Source organism: Eptatretus burgeri, chromosome 4 (genome assembly GCF_056783735.1).
Source record: "Eptatretus burgeri isolate ZD-2024b chromosome 4, Ebu_testis_v1, whole genome shotgun sequence".
Lineage (NCBI taxonomy): Eukaryota > Metazoa > Chordata > Myxini > Myxiniformes > Myxinidae > Eptatretus > Eptatretus burgeri.
In genome coordinates this window covers 38,604,700-38,615,854 of record NC_140964.1, presented here as the reverse complement: position 1 = coordinate 38,615,854, position 11,155 = coordinate 38,604,700, and the positions used below count along the sequence as shown (strand labels likewise).

Below are 11,155 nucleotides of genomic sequence, written 5' to 3'. Positions count from 1 at the left end.
TCCTTTCCAGGATGTTATAGAGTGCCAAATCAGCTTGCTGGACAAAGAAATACAGTGATTTGCCGTTGTCTTCCCAGTGGTGGTAGTAAGGCTAGAAATTTGGAATTTTGTGAGGGTGTCAGTCTTCTTCATTCATACGCGACACAAGGCTGTGGGGTAGCATCATTGGCTGAGGCAATGGCTGTGCAATGCCCTCAGCTGTTTAGGGCAATAATTTGGAATTTGTTCAGGGTGCTGGTGATAACTCGCCTACTCTTCATAAAGGACAATGTGGGATCTTTAACGTCCATCAACTAATGTTGGCAGATGTGACACCAGTTTAACGTCCATCCGAGGGACGGCACACACATTGATGAATCACCCTACCTGTGAAACACCAGGATGACAGTTTATAGCTGGGTCAAGATTCGAACCCAGGTGAGACAGCTTAGAGGTGTGTGCATACCTCTAGAGTGTAGACCATCCTGTCATTCCAGGCTGTTTGTAACGATCACCTACACTTTTCGAAAGAAACCTTGGGATCTTTAATACCCACGAGCAACAACAAATACTGGCAGAGTGCTCCCCGCAGCTGTACATCGCATGCGACAGACGGCACACCAATTGATGCAACATCTTGCCTGCGAAACACCAGGGTGACATTTTATAATTGGGTCAGGAATCGAACCCAGACGAGAAAGCTCAAGGGTGAGTACACTACCTCTGAGTTCAGTTACCCCGACATGAATACACAATGGAGAAATCAACACAGCGTAATGGATTTGAAGCTGGGATCCCAGCATCATGAGGAATGTGGCTCAAATGGGAATGATGCTAGACAGGACAACCCATGATGGTCTTGTATTTGATGTTAGCTTGCTCTGTACAAGCCATTTTATATATTGGTCCAAAGCAGGAACACATGTTTGCTGTATATATTGACCAAAATATTCCATCCAGCTCTGTATGATCAAAACTCTTCTATTTCAAATGCTGAAAAGTAATATAAAAAAAAAGGTTGCCCTGAAAGTTTGGAGCACAGCGAAGATTTTGGTTCGGACTACAGAGTAGCGTTAAAGCTGTCGGGAGGAATTTTTTATATTTTTTTTAATATATTCCCAGTTGCAAACAGCTGTGGTCAATAAATGAGGCCAGTTATTGGCTCCAGATCCCATAATGGTAAAGAGATGTGAATTGCATTGAGTTAATGCTGAAAAGTTGCAAAAAAATTTGTAAAACCACCTCTTGGTTGGCGTGTACCTTAAATCATACAGTGCAGGGCGTATCTTACATCACATCGAATAAAGGGTTTAAATCCATCCCTCTTCACTTCAATGCATTGCCCTTTCCTTCATTTTCTCAATATAAACCCCCCTCTGTCTACCCTCCCTCAATGCTCTCCTAATCATGTAATATTCTCATGGTCCCAAAGTGAATGTTTGACGACATGGCCCGATTGACTACATGAACAATTGACTGTGCAGGGACAACTTCAATAGTCTGCAAATGTCAGCTCATGACATTTTTACAATCACATCACCAACCAGCATGTTAAAATAGACAGTGCGCACATCTGAAAATGCTGAGTAAGCATTTTGTTAACCGACATATATTGGTGGCTTATTTTCATTGTGAACAATTGTGCGAAAGAGAAGGAAACCTTTTGGAGGAAAGATCATGGTTTGGGATTACATTTCATTCCAACAATGCGCAAGATCCAATGAAAGTAAAGCTCGAAGGTGAGAAGGAATTATCATCATGTCCCAGTATTTACGATCATGACAGCATTTTACACCAGTTTGTTCATGTACCATGCTCGATGAAGAGCGTCGGTTCTGCCGAAGCAGTTTCTCTGCTGGGGTTACATTCCTGGACGGGTCGCCACTCCGACACAGGAAGTCAGGGCAAGAACTTCGTAATTTGTTCAGGGTGCCGGCGATAGCTCGCCGACTCTTCATAAAGGACACCATGGTATCTTTAACGTCCATCAACTAATGTTGGCAGATGCGACGCCAGTTTAACGTCCATCCGAGGGACGGCACACGCATTGATGAATCATCCTGCCTGTGAAACACCGGAATGACAGTTTGTAGCTGCCTCGGGATTCAAACCACGGCTAACAAAAATGAACAAATATTTCTGCTCTGATTAATCATTTAGTGACATCTGGAAGGATTTGCATTGTTTCCACCATATTGGGAGACATAACCCCAAGTTGAACGTCAGGGACAAAAGTCTCACCTGTCAGTTATGTTGTATTTGTAGGAGTAAAAAAAAACTTTTATGAAGATCGATAGACAAACGATGCATGAACTGAAACGTACTTTCAATTCGTAATGAAAGGTTCAAATGAGATTTCCAAAATCCAAGAACATTGCAGTGTGTAAACAAGTTTATTTCAAGTTCCTCATAAACTTGTCAAGTCATCTTAGAGTGTTTTCATGATGCTTCATTTTGTGTGTTGTGAATGCCTGATATGATCTGATTTATAAGGCATTGACAGACGTATGCCTTCAGCTCGGAACAGGTTAGAATTGATAAAATCCATAAAGGGTTCTTTTAACCCTGCTCTCTTATTTGTCAACTCATTCATACTAATGCGAAGGAAGCAACTATAGTTCGGACTAAAACACTCGGTGCTCTCAATATTCTCTACACCCCGTGCTCAATACCCTTGAAATGCTCGTGCCCTTAGTGGATGAAGTTATCCTTATGTGACGTCACAATTGGCATATTGTTCTTACCCCAGGATCGATGATTGCATCTTCTTTACTGCTGCTCAGTGCCACGGGATCTGTATTTCCTACAAAAGGCTCTTCACCTGGAATAAACAAGACAATCATTCATTTGAAAGGAAAGCATTTACACTTCATTTGTTTTGCAGATATTTTCTGTTTGTTTTCGTCCTAAAGACTATTGATAGAGAAAAGCTATTGATCGGAAATGCATCTCTCGCATGAAATGTAAAAAATTGGATTATAATGGAACAGACGTAAATGGTTATGTACGTATGTATGTATGTATGTATGTATGTATGTATGTATGTATGTATATTTGTGACCAAAACATCTTCTTCTTCGAATTTTATTGAACAAATTTTGCCATGTTGTTCGTATACATAAATATAACCTAAGAAACACATTTGTGATTTAGCTGTATTCATCAGCGCTAAATTTTTTTGTTACTTTGACTTGATTTATCGAGATCGAGATCAAGATATTGGCAAAAGAAAATATCCGACGTAAAAACCTGGCCGCAAGTCCAAGGGAAGCGGTGTATTGGGGGGCACGTCTGCTCTGTACGGCTGGCAATTCGAATTTCCATTCCAGTTTTTGATAAATTTGTGTTGACCTTTCCTTCCAGCTCTAACTGATAATTTGAAATGAAATAATTTGTGTCGAGTTCCTTTTTATTCATACGTGTTGGATTCTGACTTCTGATGTACAGTTAATATTCGGTCAGAGCACAAAATATATTTGGCCAACCTCCCTGCACTAACCTCCACCATCTCCCTCCACCATTCCACCATCCCCCCACAATCCCCATTCCACCATCACCCCCACCCACCATTCTCCCCTTCCCTCACTCCCAGAGAAAGCAGGCATGGTCAAAGATGCCTCTGCAGTGACATGTGGTGAGACACATGAAGTGTGCCAATCCACACTAGTAGTAATAATAATAAAAGTAAATAATAACAATAATAATAATAATAATAGTAGAGCTGGCAGGATAGCCTCGACTAAAGGTTTGCACACTCACCTTTGAACTGTCTTAGTTTGGGTTTGAATCTCAACCTAGCCATAAACTGTCATCCTTCCATCGAAAGGACAACGAGCCAGAGGATCAACGCTAGTCATTGTTTGACATTAAAGACCTAACAACGTTGTTCACTAACAGTAGGAGACCAGCACCCTGAAGGATCCTTATGTGACGTCACAATTGGCATATTGTTCTTACCCCAGGATCGATTGCATCTTCTTTACTGCTGAGTTCACCAGCACCCTGAACGAATTACAAATTCCTACTTAAATCACCTTCAGTCAAAAATCAGGCCTGGCCAGCCAGTTTGTGAAGGACGTGGGGCAGAAACCGTGCCGCAGGCAATCCCGAAATAACTACATATAATAAGAAGTAGTACCATCAAATTAAAATGCAAAACAAAAATGTTAGCAAGTTTTTTTTTTTAAATAACACTTGACAAGAGAAAAACCAAACTCAGAATAAAACATTCAAAATGCTTCTTATTCGCTCTTCAGTGGTGCTGAACTGCTGCATATTTTAAGAGTTGTATTAAAATTCCATGTTGACTATAAATATCGTTGTGGAATGCAAGTTTACTGTGTGCATTATTTAATAAATCCCAAAAAAAATTAATGAAACAAATTCCTCACCGCTTGAAACTTGACAGAAATTTCCCAAACCCTGCCCCCCCCCCCACTATCGCCCCCTCAAAAATAAAAAAAAATTTAAAAATTAAAAACCATCAATTTATTTGCCACATATCGAATTACTGTTCGACTTTAGCGAGCAAAAAATAAATATTTAAATATATGGCTTTGGCTCTATGAAACACAATGTAAAGGTGAAAAGTATTCACACCTTGTTTCCTCCGGTCATGTTCCACACGCCGCGGGGAATCGACGGAACTGCTGCGCTTGGTGTCAGTAAGTCGCCATCTTCCATCGTCGACCTCTCCTGGTCCCCATAGTCACAAAGAGTATTACAGAACCAGAAGAAGTGGAAAAGGTATCTTAATATAACATAGTAATAAATAAATAACGATATATATATATATATATATATATATATATTGTTATTGTTATTGTTATTGTTATTCAAACAAAATCATTTTGATGAAGAAATCAAAATCAGATTGTGTCATCACATCAGCAGGAGGTCATTTGTAATGCAGAAATAAATCAGAGCATTTGATAGAATGAACACCAAAAAAATAAGACATCACGACTCAATAGTTTACATACCGTCAACGTTACTCATGCCGAAGTGGGCTGTGTCTTCAGAAACACTCCTCGAGAATGGCCCATTCTGCAAACATTGGAGCATTAAAAATCTCAATGTCTAGGATGAATTTGAAATGGGCAAACAATCGTTTCCTTTCCGCTACAAGCACATTTAACGCCTTCCGTTTCATTTTGAGATTCTGACTAAATATGGATAAATATTATTATACATTTTCATGACGTCTGGCAGGAGAGCTTCGACTCTTTGAGGTATGTGCACTCGCCTCGAAGCTGTCTATAGCCTGGGTTTGAATCTCGGCCCAGTTACACACTGTCATCCTGGTGTTTCGCAGGCAGGGCGACTCGTCAACGTGTGCCATCCCTCGGATGGACGTTAAAGATCGCACGGTGTCCTTCACCAAGAGTAAGCAAGTTATCACCAGCACCCTGAAACAAATTCCAAATTTCTGCCATATTCAGTTTCGTTTCAGGCTTGGCCAGCTGGTTCGTGAAAGACTTGGAACAACAACTTTCCGTGGCCGACCATGCAATAAAGTGTGAATAACAGGCTGTTAAAGACATACTAGTAGTGGTAGTAGTGGATCATAGATTCGAATGGATATATTTATGAGATAGATCCAGAATAGTTCGCTGTTGCTTCAGAAAGAGACCAAATGTAGCAGTTTATTACAATGGTGGTTTGTCGGTGATGGAAGTTTGAGGGCAGGTTTTTTTAACAAGGTCATAAAAGGTAGCTTTTGTCCATTTGCTCTGAAACTAATGGCCCACTGCAAGTCCAACAGTTCCTATTCATGCGACCAGATAATCTGCTTACTTACGCAATTGCCTCCCCCCCCCATTTACAATGTTTGCTAATGTTTGTCTTTTGATTAACTAAGCAATCAGGAATCCAATAATGGCAAAAGCATTTGTTTGCTCTACCTCGATCATGCATGTTCAAACCTCGTGTGCCAAACTTCCTTCATCGGCGCAAGCTTATAGGAACTGTTTAAAGTCTGAAGTAGCGCAATTATTTTAATTTATTTTTTCTGTTGACATCAGTCGTATAAAATGCTGATTATAGTTGCCATAGCAACCAGCCGGATTGTTCCCAAGCAATGGGAGAATGCCATTCACCTGCCAGCAAATGCGAGAGAACCGTGCAACGCAGCATGTTTGTTCCCCTTCGAACAGCAACATTCCAATGGCCTACCAACCTGCACCAGAAATTTTGTCAAAGAAAAATCTGGCTCACATTCAATTTTGAAATGGAATCTTCAGATGTGAGCGAGCAATTCCGAAGGGCAAAGCAAAGAGCCCCCCCGCCCCTGCGAAAAACGGCAGTGACTGACTGCAGAAACCTCGGCGTTCATCCAAAATCCCCAGACACACACTCTGTGTCGAGTGAGATCAAGTCGTGTCTTCTTCTTTCTCAAGCCACGTCTTCTGTTTCATTACTTACTTATCGTGTCCACAAAAACAGCAGTTACAGCACACATGGCTAGATGTGGTTCAGCCAAAGCTGAGCACATTGCTGACCCTTATAATTAAACTCTGCCAAATCCGATGTTTTGTTACCAACAGCAAGCAATTGTTACCAATTCTGTTTCATTCCCAACAACATTTACAAACAGTATGTGCATTGCCTTAAGCATGAGTCACATTCGCTCTACGGCTAGGATACAGCGGCCGTACCCCTCCCCCTGAATTGACAGAAACGTGCGGTGGCCGCAGAGTTTCTGAGGTGGCCTCAGGGTGGCCCTACGCCGTAGGCTATATTTTACAGGCCGTAGGGGTCTCCGTGGAATTAAAGGGCGGAGTTATAACTTTTTTCATTTCTAGGTTGGCCGGAGCAATTCGACAAGCCGTAGCCATGACGTAGATGTTCCACGTCGACCGTACGTAGGGCGTACGGTGGGCTTGCATTATTCGTGCGGCTGCCGTAGGCTCTTATCAATGAAAAATGAATTTTGCCAACCCCCAAAAAATTACAAAAATATAAAAATTACGTTCGCCTTAGGGCCCCCCTGCGGTCCCCCTGCGGTCGCCTTGCGGGCACCTTGAGGCTACCTTGCATCTGCCTTGAAAATTCTATGGCCGCCGCAGGGACGCCCTAAGGTCACCGTGCGACATCAAATCAAAGACCGTACGACACCCCCACGTTTTCGGTCTCCACAATTTCTAAATACGCCGTGCGGCTCCCCGAAAAATAAAAACATATGTGACTGCTACATTGTGTGACCGTGGAAATACTGCGGCCGCCCTATAATTGCGAGTGGCCGTAGATTTTTTAGACCCTACGGCTGCCGAGCCAAATGTGACTGAAGCATTACCAACTACTAAGAGCAAATGCCATCAACATACCGAATAATCATCTTTTCAAGAATCATTTAAACCGGGCAAATCATATTTATTTTACATTGGATGTTGCTTCAAAGATTCTGAACATGAACAAAACTTTTTTCCTCCCACCACGATCGATACCCCCAAGTGCGAAAACATGTGAAACGTGTTTCTTTGTTGTTTCATTTTTATACAACGTCGAGGCTCGTGGAGGAGGTAGAACACAGAACAGACCGGGACATAACGGAACAAAAGAAACGGTAGAAAGGAGACGTAGAAACAGCAGGGTTGAAGGACAAAATGGAGGGGGATTTAGATAAATAAGGGATGTGGGGAAGAACGAGGGCTCGGGGAAGACACAGAGGTGGACAAGATGGATACAGAAGCAAAAATGTCAGGAAGGAAAAACTGGAAACCTGGAACGAGGTGGGCTTGTAGTCGGGGTGGGAGAGGTTAAGGTTTACCTGACAACCACAAAAAAACCACATGTGACATAATGGACAAACAATTTATCATTAACTCTCAACAAAAATAAAATGTTCCTCATTCACGTTTGATAGTTTTACATTTATTTCTCCAACACCAAAACCACTCATTTTCAGCATTCCATTATGTTCTGAAAGTTCTTCATCGAACTTGTGTTAGACATTGATTCAATCCACTAACTACTCAACGTTTTAACATTCATCACCACTTTCGTTTTTCTATATCGTTAACCTTCTCCTTTAAGTCAGAAGCTTCCTAAGATTATAATTATTCTCAATATTTTATCATCAAAACACCTTTTTATAACTTCATTGGATCCACTTATTTGACCAAAGAGGAGGCGTGAGAGGGGTATGAACTGACATCAGGGCAGCGAGGCAACTCTTGGACACAACGAGGATGGGAAAGAACAAAGAGGAAAAGAGAAGAAAGAGGAGGGAAGGAAACTGCAACCTGTAAGAGAATTTTGGTCATGAAGGGTTAATGGAGTAATAAAGATTTTGGATAAGGATGGGGGGATGACAAGAGATGGAAATGCACCTCTTGCTTGAAGCCCTGGAGGGAAGAGTGTGATAGCACAGCCTCTGGAAGGCAGTTCCGCATACGGGGGAATTGAGATATAAAACAAACGACGTCAGCCTGCATTTTGGAAATTTAACCAGGAGGGTGCTACTGGAATAATGGATGTATCCTGGAGTTATTGGGGAGGGCCACAGGGTTAAGAGAGTAAAGGGAACTAAACAAGAGGAGACATATTAAAAACATCGAGGCCATGGGCCAACCTGCGATGTGAGAACAACAGACCTTATGCTTTGGCCTCATCATAGGATATTCCAATCGTCTTGAGAACTTTAGATTCCACATAAAATCGAAGACAGAGATATAATGCTGGGGCCCAAGCCCATCGTAGAGGGCAGTACTCCATAGAGGTACAGACAAAACCCTTTGGCTGACATACATCTGACTACTAAATTTCATCGCTGTAAATTCATAGTTTATTCCACAGTTTAAAAGTTGTCGTTTCATTTTTTGTGAACTTATGTATTCATCGGGGTTTATCGACCCTCGTGTCTTAAAAAGAAACATTATAACGTGATACCAGTAAGGTTTGTGTTGGATCAAGACGAGAGATTGTCTTTACTAATGTGACAAGGCCTTTAACTAACGATTGTCACCGTTAAATGATTCTGCAGGTTTAACCATCGTGGGGTAATCTAAATCCGACGTTGAAAGTACAAAATTTTCATGTTTTAGAAAGCATTTCTTATCGTTATGAATACCAAGCTTTCTGTGTAAACAAACTTGAAGGCTCAAATGATAATATTCTTGGCACTCATCACCTCCTTTTAAAGCACTGATTAACGCGAGATAAATGAAAGACAAACATGGCGATATTGAACACCGCCCCACGGTCTGGTTGACGTATCAGTTTTGATTCCTCTACTTGGTACGGACATTATTTCCATCAGTCTGACACGTTAGAGCAATGCGATCACTGAAAGGTTCGCCCTTAAATGGTTTTGTACTCTGTTTGCTAAAGGGGGTTGCACGTGCATCCCTAACCGAACAAAGTGAATAATAATTTATCGATGTACATTTTTGTTGTTCTCAGCCTAATATGCTTAGTTTAATGACAAATAATATAGAAAATCATGTAAATTGTATCAGGAAAGAAGATGATAATACCCTGAAAGATAAATTTCCTTACAAATAAAAATCAATCCGAGGTACGAGGTTGAGTACTCGGCAAAATAGCGGCAAATGCTTCTTTTGCGAAACTTTTAGAGTGCAGATCCGTTTGAGCTATGTTGTATAAAGTCATCAAACCTCACTCGATCGTATATATTTCAGGAACCTGGATAATTATTAATTTTATAGTCGCACAATTATTCATCTATCGGGCATTCAACACAGGCTGGCATCCAGCTCTGCTTGCCAAGTTCGCTGCCTGTGGCACACAAGGCCGACTTCATTCCTGGATATCCGACTTCCTCCGTTCACGGCAAACAAGGCCGTGGTCAACGTGTTGCTATCAATGGAACCCTCTACCCTCTTGCTGCAATGTAGATGGGAGTGCCCCCAAGGTGGTGTCTTGGGAAGAGTCCGCTTCCTCATTCACACAAACGACCTCTCTGATGTTCTGCAAACCCTCTCTTCCTTTTTGTAGAAGACTCCACATTGTGTCACACAGAGCCCCATCTCACGGATAGGCAGACAGCAGCTGCACCATTCTCTGCTGATATGGAATTGATTTGATGATTGTCCGACAAATGGAAAATGCCTTCAATCCTGGAAAACCTTTCAGTCTCACTCTGAAAGGACAGTCAAAATATTTATTGGTACAAACTTTAATGCAATTATTTGATTTTGACATGAGCCTGAGACATTATTGGGAAATAAAAATCTGTTTACTTATGTTTTGATATATCCATTGTTTCATGTAACTATCATGACAAATCTCACTCTCTCACTATGTCTCTCAAAAAAGACCGTCTGGAACCACCCCCCCCCCACCCCAATCTACTTTCTCAACAATGCTGTTGAAGAAGTCATTTCATTCAAGCTTCTGGGTCTCACTATCTGCCATGATCTTTCCTGGGAAAGCCACATCTCCAAGCTGGCCTCCAAAGCCGACTGGGCATCTTCCGTCACGCAAAGTCCTTCCTTGGCACACCTGAGCTCCTGAACACAAACAAACCTTTCATCCAGTCTGATGGAGTCCTACTTCCACCTCTGGGGTGGTGATCCCGCCTCACACCTAGCTCGACTTCACGCTGTGGAAACCAAGGCTTTTATGATCATTGGTATCTCCTGCTATGAGGCTGAGTCTTTGGATCTCTCCCTTTCACCGCAGGCAGGTCGGTGGTCTTTTTGTCTTCTACCGTCTCCCCTCTGGCCTTTCCCTGCCTGCTCTGTCTGTGATATGTCCCCCCCCCCATATTTCCTCAGGGCACTCAAGGACAACCAAAACCCCCCTTCTGTTGAAACTACTAAAATCAAGAATCACTGGCTCACCTTCACTCTTTCATTCCTCTTTTTTCCCCACCTCTGGAACAAACTCCCACACTCTCTTCAATCACACCCCTTCCCTCCAGGTCTTCAAAAAACCTGTTCACCACCATCTCTTATCTTCCCCCATCAAAATCTTGATCTTTACTACCCCCCCCCCCCCCATTAATCCACCCCAAACTCACCACCTTCAAATTCCCTGTTTTCCTTCCTGAAAGTCCCTGTTAGTGTAGTAGATAGTAGAGAAATCGTGCAAATTATGATACAAGCATCAAATTTGGCATTTCTGTTCTGCAGGGCTTTCTGATCAAATCTGCCCGATTGGCCATTTGAAAATCCAAATTTTGAAAAATTGAAAAAAATAAAAAACTTCAAAA

At 41.9% G+C, this 11,155-nt stretch overlaps 1 protein-coding gene across 4 annotated transcripts in view; it reads right to left on the bottom strand.

Annotated features, from left to right (window-relative positions):
* The window catches only part of LOC147027841 (rho guanine nucleotide exchange factor 18-like), a 242,726-nt gene that overhangs the window by 166,984 nt on the left and 64,587 nt on the right, over positions 1 to 11,155 (bottom strand). For all 4 annotated transcript variants that reach the window (XM_085877505.1, XM_085877507.1, XM_085877509.1 and 1 more), the window contains 3 exons: positions 4,962 to 5,025; positions 4,579 to 4,674; positions 2,724 to 2,800 (listed from right to left, as the gene is read on the bottom strand). In XM_085877505.1, the coding sequence (XP_085733631.1) occupies positions 2,724 to 2,800; positions 4,579 to 4,674; positions 4,962 to 5,025 (237 nt within the window). The remainder of the gene's footprint in view (positions 1 to 2,723; positions 2,801 to 4,578; positions 4,675 to 4,961; positions 5,026 to 11,155) is intronic.